The sequence below is a fragment of the Pinus tabuliformis genome, chromosome 2_2, assembly GCF_031772625.1.
Source record: "Pinus tabuliformis cultivar Carrire ecotype Pingquan chromosome 2_2, CPIR1, whole genome shotgun sequence".
Lineage (NCBI taxonomy): Eukaryota > Viridiplantae > Streptophyta > Pinopsida > Pinales > Pinaceae > Pinus > Pinus tabuliformis.
Genome location: NC_142300.1, coordinates 918,994,797 through 919,003,603, shown reverse-complemented (window position 1 = coordinate 919,003,603; position 8,807 = coordinate 918,994,797). Strand labels below are relative to the sequence as shown.

At 36.2% G+C, this 8,807-nt stretch overlaps 1 protein-coding gene across 1 annotated transcript; it reads right to left on the bottom strand.

Annotated features, from left to right (window-relative positions):
- Positions 1–5,249: 5,249 nt before the first annotated feature.
- Positions 5,250–6,851, bottom strand: LOC149196048 (putative xyloglucan galactosyltransferase GT17). Its single transcript, XM_089408136.1, has one exon. It carries the CDS (start codon positions 6,849–6,851, stop codon positions 5,250–5,252), a length of 1,602 nt encoding a protein of 533 aa, XP_089264262.1.
- Between the last annotated feature and the right edge of the window lie 1,956 nt (positions 6,852–8,807).

The following is an 8,807-nucleotide window of genomic DNA, read 5'->3' as shown; positions in this document are numbered from 1 at the left end:
ATCAAGTGGGGGAAGGCCATAACCCCATAAATTGATCTACCCATCCTCTTTCTTCCAGTTGTAGAGCCCTTGATATGGCTTGAGAGGCATAAACATATATACATTTAAAAAAAAATGTAGTAAGATTGTTAACCATGGAGATTCTTAATTTGTAAATAGCTTTATTACAATAACATGACTCATCAATACCTACCTGCCTAAAGAAAACATAACTCATCTGATATGGCACTTCTTCATATGACATTTTTTAATTAATAAATTCAATTAAATTGACAAAAAAAAAACATAACTACTTGAAATAAATCTCAACCTTTGATTTGTGTATATTACTAAAAATATTCTAAATATTTTATAGAGATAAATACCTACCATCCATCAAATAATCATTCATTTTAAAGAAAATTCTCGAAGCTCTATTCCAAATAACATGCCTATGGACATAATTAAAATCAAAATTACATTCAACAAGAAATTTACATCTAAAAAACTATATATTTAAATATAAAAATTAAAATCAGCCTATATCACTTGTACAAATACACACCTCCTCATTCAATTCATAGGAAAATATGTAATGGAAAAACCAACCTAGATCCACCTTAACTTGGGATCTATCAAGTGTGGAGAAGATCCAATCTATCAAAGTGAAATATCATTTTTGAGTGAAAACTTAAGGGAAAATTTTAGAGTGAGAGATTTGATCCCTCTTGATAATTGATAAATTTGAAATTAAAATAAATCTAAAAATTATTTTAATTATTAACGATTAAAAAAATATTAATTTATTTTATTTTTATTGAGCTGAGAGGCTCATTCTATAGCTTTATGTATATTATAATAAAAAAATAAAATTATATGGTTGCAGGTGAAGAAATTTGATCACTGTCGGCTCATGTTAGACCTATATTTAAGATGGACCTATGCGGTTCTATAACCCAGTGTGAAGGATATGTAAGTATATTTGTCTGTCTTAAAATGAAAATAAACTATTCTCTAAATAGAAAACTAATCCCGACTAAAATAAAAGAGAAAAAACCTCTGTTATGCATATTTAATTAGTTGTCCATAAACCTAATATAATTTCATGAAAGTATTTAGAAGTAAAACAATAAAAAAATATGTGTGAGTAAGATGTTTAAATCTTATACTTTTCAAAAAAAAATTACATGTGATATCAACTTCTTTTATTTTGATCAAGTAAGAGGAGGACCTTCTATTAATATAACCAATAATACATAATTTACAAGAAGCCGCACTAGCACTATGAGAGTTCAACAAGCAGCTGGGCAAGCAAAGTTCCCGACCACTCACTCAAACCATGAGAAGCCAATATCAACTTAAAAAACATCTATATATAGAAAAAAAATGTCAAAGAAAATATTTAATGTTGTAAAGAATAAAATATCCAATAACTTATGAATAAAAATATTTTAATATGAATTAATATTGATATATATTTAAAAATATTTAATAATAAGAAACCAGCCCTTTAATGTGCAATGTGCATGCTATAGGTAAGTATGTTTATATATATAATATATAAATATATATATTGTTTGTGTGTGGGTGTGTTCTCTAAATAGAAAAGCGATATGGACTATAATAAAAAAATATGCTATGCAGTTGTCCATATGACCTAATATAATTTCATGTAAAAATAATTAGAAGTAAATATATGTTGTGTGAGAGAAATGTTTAAATATTATACTTTTCAAAAATATTTTAACGTGTGATATCAATTTCATATATCTATATATATATATATATATATATATATATATAACCACACATGAACAATCTCGTTTTTCCGCACCTTTGATTTTTAGGAGCAAGCTAACTTGTTCTCTTCAATCTTCTCAGTGATCAACAACCAGGCTTTGGCATAATTTAGTGCAGATCAGAATCTAGCCTGGAATATGTTGTTTTACTGATCCAAACTAAACGTGGAATTTGGGATTCATTCTCCTTTAGTTAAGGGCTACATTTGGAACATTTAAAGCTGGGCGGACTTCGAGATTACAACACTCCCAAGATCGGTAATATCTGGACTAATTTAAGGTTTTTTTTATTACCAATTTAGGGTCAAAGTAGGGTTTTGGCCAGTGACATTTTTAATGCAGAGATCTTGTTTTTGATTCATTGGTATTTTACGTGGACATCTCCAGATCGAGTGGTTCATTGTTGTCTTACGTGGGCAGCGCGGGATTGAGCAATATTTTCTTTTTGTTTGAAGGGAAAGTTAGTGATTTATTTTTATCTGAAGCAAGATTTGATTCTCGATACTAAAAGCAAGATTTTTCCTATTAGGGTTTCTTGCAGATTAAAAGGCTTACTGAGACTCTGCGGCTCGGTTCTATATCTAATCTTCTGCAGCTAGATCTAGATCTAGATCTAATCTTCTACCTTATTTCTCTGTGGCTAGGTTTTATATCTAATCCTCTGCGACTAGATCTAGATCTAATCTTCTACCTTATTTCTCTGCCACTGGGTCTCGGCTCCCACGTTGTGTTTTGGTACTCTCCGTTGTCTCACGTTGTGGGGTTATCAAAGGCAACAACCAATTTCATAGACAAACCACCTATTCAATCTTCTGTGGCTAGATCTAGATCTAATCTTCTACCTTATTTCTCTGCAGCTAGGTTCTACGGACAAATATGGCTCCCAACTTCGTGAAAATAGTTGCTGGCTCGGTTTCGTCCGTTTCTGGAGGGCAAGCTCCTGCCCATATCGTCAGTGAAGCCCCAACTCCTACTGTCCAAGTGGTCCAGGCCTCACTCGATGAGGCTTTGAAGTTTTCCGAAAGTGTCCTACTGCCGGTTCAATGGTTTTTGGCCGCGGCTGACAGCTCTCCACAATTGGATCTTAGAGGTATGGAAGCCTGTCATTTCTGATGAAATTAATATCTACCCCTGTGCTAGGGGTTTTTTATAGTAGATTTTGAAAATCCTGAAAGCAGGCAATGTATTCTTGATTCTGGCCCTTGGTTTTGGGAAAACTCAGGCCTATTCATGAAGCCATGGAACCCATCATTCGATCCCTCAACAACAGTCATAAGCTCAACACCAGTTTGGGTAAGATTGCCAAGCCTACCAGTGCATCTCTGGAATCTCTCCTTGCTAAAAGCCATTGGAAATGCAATTGGGAAATTTTACTGCAGGTGTCCAGAAACAGAGGAATATGCGAGAACCACCTATGCACGCATCTATGTGGAAATGGGCTTCAGTGCCATATTCCCAGCTGAAATAAACCTAACAAGTAAAGACTATGTGTGGAACCAGAAACTCGATTATGAAAGTGTCCTCTTCAAATGTCAATTCTGCTTTGAGATAGGCCATCTAGCAAAAAATTGCCTAAAAGCCTCCCAGAAAAATTCTACTAGAAAAAACCATCACAAATCTACATGGTGGGAAGGAGCACAAAAAGAACACTACACTGTCATCAAAGAAGAATATTCTAGAGAAAACTCGGAATCACAAGAAATCGGGCAAGAAAGACACAACTCTCAAGACAAGCAAGGAGAAAGCCCCACAAAGCATCAATAGTTATGAGGATTCGAATACTGCACAAAATAAATCTTAATTTAACAACAAAGCAGATCTCCTAGACCAAACTTTTTCTCCGACTATCTTCAAAAGGACGAACACAATAGATTGCGAAGCTAAGACACCAATGTTCCAAGAACCAGAAGAGATGAAGGAGATGCAAGATCAAAGAAGTTGGAAGACCGTAAAGAAAAAAAGAACGCTACAACACCAATCTTGCTAAGAAAGATGAGGAGCCACACAATTAAAAACTAAGAAAATTATATAAATCTTAATTTAACAACAAAGCAGATCTCCTAGACCAAACTTTTTCTCCGACTATCTTCAAAAGGACGAACACAATAGATTGCGAAGCTAAGACACCAATGTTCCAAGAACCAGAAGAGATGAAGGAGATGCAAGATAAAAGAAGTTGGAAGACCGTAAAGAAAAAAAGAACGCTACAACACCAATCTTGCTAAGAAAGATGAGGAGCCACACAATTAAAAACTAAGAAAATTATATGTCTGATAGACGAATTTGGTCTCAATGGATGTTAACCACTATCAGCGTCGTCATCATCATCATAATGTTAAAATAAAATATTTTAATGTTGTACAGAATAAAATATCCAATATATTATCAATAAATTATTTTAATATGAATTAATATTTATGTATATTTAAAATATATTAATAACAAGAAAACTAACTTAATGTATGGTGATAAAATAACTCAATACATCTGTTATATAATCTCTATAACATTCAAAATTACAATTTAAACAATAAAAAAATTATACATTACTTTTTTGCACTCTAAAATAAATTAACAACTAAAAAAACTAATCTTTCTAAACTAATTATAATGAATCTATACAATTATAATGAATCTATACCGATATAATTTAATTAAATCAAAATATTTACCTAAAATTACAACATAAACATTTTTACACTAGAAAACGCCCCCTTAACCCAAATAGGATGGTCACATGCTAAACATTTGACCAAATTATAAGCCAGAGTGAGAAGTGAATGCATGCATAAACCACTGCAAAACAAATCCTCACTCAACACGCAGTGAGGCTTTACATTCTTTTTTCTCCTCTCGACACGTTCAACGCACGACATACATCACCTCCGACTCCCGACTCTTCTAGAAGTAAAGGGAGAGCCAGATGTACACCTTTGACGGTGGCCTCACCACTTTCTTGCGCAGCACGCTTTATTTTTCGTCGTCCGTATTCTTGCACTTAGCACACCCATCCAGATTTTTTTAACCGTAATTTTATCAAAGATCTAAAATAAAAAATTGATTGAGAGAGAAATAGGGTTTCATTTGAAAAACTCTTTTCAATTTAAAATTATTTATGTGAACATTTTTAATCGAAATTCAAATAAAAAAACACTGATGGCCTGTATCATTAAAACAAAATACTCAGTTGAGAATAAATCAGTAACTTTAACTTTAATTATCTAAATCGATAAAAGTGGTCATCGAATAACTGGATAACAATTGGCTTGGAGAATATAATGCTGATTGGAACGTTTTTGACATCATGTTACTTTACAACATGTAATCCACTAACAAAACAAATCTGATTTTTTCCAGAGCTTACTTCCTTCAATGGTAATGGTAAGATAAGCATTTCGAAAAATTATATTTCCATTACTGAAACCATGGCGGATTCCATCAAATTGCCGGACTGTGCGACAGTCGTTGGCTTTAGATGGGTTTCACATGTCTGCTCTTTCGCCGCACATTGTTTCTCCGTCTGCTTCGGGTTGTCAGGGAGGCGAGATGTTCCGGTTTAGTCTCATCTTCTTCCTCTGCAATTTTTTTGAAGAGGCCTTCAAGCGCTAGGTCGAAAGAATCTGCGTAGCCTACATTTGAGTGACGAGGATCTGCATATGTTAGGGAAGGAATCAACCCAATTACTTCCCTTCGCATCTTCTCTACTTCATCAGTACTCAACGACAGTAGATGTTGCTCGATGCTCAGATTGGCAGTGGCCTGCACGCTCTCTTCTGGAATATATACCGAATACGAGCTTCGATTGTGGGGCAAATGCCATTTGTACTGCGTGTACGCCGAATGCTCTGTGAAAAAAACCGGTATGCAACCTGCAAGCATAGAGTCAAAAATAGAACGCCGCGTGAAGGAATCCCCCTGGGGTTGTAGGCAGAAAACGGAGTCGGTGAAGAGTCGCATCACTTCGTTGGGGTTGTGGCAGATGCTTGGCCCTTGCTGGCATCTCAGCATCTTACAGCGTTGAGACAAAGAGCATTGGTTCAAGATGTTGCCTCTGATTGACGCCTTATCGAGTCCGGGGCGAGGGGCGCCTGCGAAGGAGAAGAGGATTCGTCTTCTCTTCGATTTCATTCTCTTCTGCCACCGCTCCATCTCTGACCGCGTCCCGGGATGGAAATAGGAAGGATATGGGATCCCGTACTGGTTCTTGCGCCACGGGTGGCCTTCGATTACAAGACTCGACATGTTCTTCACCTCAGGCAGAAGCAAAAGCTTATTGCCCCACGCACTCGGGCTATCTCGCTCTCTCAGAAAATCCCAAGCAATCCGTCCCATTACCATAAAATGATCTCTTCCCCCTCTTTTCTTCCACTGCGCTTTCCTTCTCAGAAACTCCACTAGTTCGATCCCGGCGCGATCCCTCACCGTCAAATTGTGATCTCCAGCGTGCGTGGACATATCGAATCCTGCATAGAAAGGAACGTAAAACAGCGTTGCTTTAGAAGGATCCGGAGTGAGGCATCGGTAGCGCCTCATCCTCTTGTGAAAAATGACTTCCACCGTAAACTGATTGGTTGCAAACCATGATGATCCCGCAGCCTCAGCGTCTGCCTGACGGCCGCCTAGCTCCTTCCCCAGCTGCAATAATGGCTGGCCAAGCCCTGAATTGGCTATATGCGGGCACATATTCGTCCACATGCTCAAATTCTGGCATTCTCTCAACAAAAGTTTATTGAATTTTGAGGGTAGATTGTACATATAAATATACCTGCCATTGCAGTCTTCTGCCAACAAATTTTCATGTTTAGTACCTTTGAATTCATTCGATCCGGATCCGAATTGCTGCAATGTCGAAATCACCATGGTTTGATCCGTATCGACCGATGGCTTGTTGGTAACCTCTGTCAGTGCGTGTACATCGTTGAAGAGACTGAATTGCGGCCGATTCGTTGTCTGTAAAGCACTTCTAAATCGATCTGTACCGTCGGTGAAGAAGACTAGCAAGAGAATAGTCGCCCAAAAAGAAGTGCATAGGAAAACGAAGTAGAATATCTTGTGAGATTTCTGCTTCGCCATGCTTCCTTGCAATGCAAATACTTACAGTGGCATGCCTCTGTGTGTTTTTGTCCTTTTACAAATTCTGCGGAATTTGTTGTTCTCGATATGCGTTACAGCTTTGTGAGCTCTTATCTTTCTTTTGAACAAAGATGAAGTTTCATGGGCAACCCCACAGAGTTGTAATAATATAGAGTATTTTATCGAGAAAAGACTTTCGACAAAATATTCCGTGCTTACAGTTGGAATTAGTAATCGAATCTTCAACGATTTTCCTGTGCTTTCCTCAAACGCGAGAGGAAAAGTACACTGCAGAGGAGGAAATGGAAATGTTTGTGATGGGCCATCACATCCCGTTCTTTGTGAATCTCTTGATGAGTACGCATGAATATGCATAAATGAATTGGGAATAGATGCGCGGAATGAAATGGTGTATACGACATAAATAGAACTCGTCATTCTTAATATATAATATAGATAATATATTACATAGAATATAGGTAATATACTAGCAATTGTTCCAAAAGTATAAAGAGAGGTCTATAGGATTATTTAATTGGAATTTTTGAATTTTTTTAGAAGAGTTAATTGGTTTCTGGAAAACCTTGTTTTCTTAGACTAATCATTGTGCAATTACTTTTCTTTAGATGTTTTGTTTATATCTATATTACAAGGACACATTGAATGTCTTATTTCATTTCTGTTATCCTTACTAATATCCTGTCCATGCTTTTTCTTGATCAATTTGATGAAATATTCCATTATCCTTTGGTCAAAGTCCTCCCTGCATATTAGTGTACATCCTAGTAAGTTCAAAGCTCGAAAGCCAACCAAAAAAGTCAATCATAACCACCGTGCACGTATTCAAATTCATAATGTAAAACTGTGCACGTATTCAAATTCATAATGTAAAACTGCCAGACAGAGTTCAAACAGAGTACCATTCATAATGTAAAACTGTGCACGTATTCAAATTCATAATGTAAAACTGCCAGACAGAGTTCAAACAGAGTACCATTCATAATGTAAAACTATGCACGTATTCAAATTCATAATGTAAAACTGCCAGACAGAGTTCAAACAGAGTACCTCCAAGATGGGTATCACTATTTGTAGCCAAAACCTCAAAAGCTCTGTTGTCAATAGTCAGAACACTGACATCAAGCTCTGTTGTCAATAGTCAGAGCACTGACATCAAACGTGCCACCCCCAAGATCAAAAACAACAATATTTTCCTCTCCACCCTTCTTGTCCAAGCCATAAGCTATTGCTAAGAAAAAATATTTACAAAGCTAATAGTAAAACTGTACTTGCAGAGTGATAGTTCTACGTGATACAGAGTGAAAGTTCTACATCATAAAAATTATGAAAGGCAAACCAAACTGCAAAAGGCCTGAGACCCAGTACTCTGAAAACCAACCAGATCGATACAACCTGAGACCAAGTACTCTCAATACCAACCAGATCGATACAACCTTTTGTATGAGCTGAATATCCATGTATAAGCAATGAAACAATAAAGCAAGAACTGTCCGACAAGGCTGCAATTTTTCTTATAAAAATATCTCCCACTGCAACGAGTTCATAACAGAAATTTAATGGCACTCCCCTGCACTAATAAATTGAGAGGTATGTGGTAAAAACGATACCCCTCATGATTTTTAATTTTTCATTATTAAACATATACAATACAATTAAATCTGGTACAACCTGCCCCATACAATGAAACTCTCTTCAACTAAAATTGATATGTTGTCCATCAAATTTCTACAATCTACAGACAAGTGAACCTTTCACAAAATTCTGCAGTTGCATTCACAAGTACACCCTCTAGTTATCCACAGAAATTTCCTAGCTCCTGAGCTCTGGGTAGTTACTATATTCATGGATAATATTTAGCTTCAGAATAAGTGGCAGGACATACTTGAGTTTAATCTGGCCTCAATCATTTGGGATATCTAATTTCTTTTCTAGTTT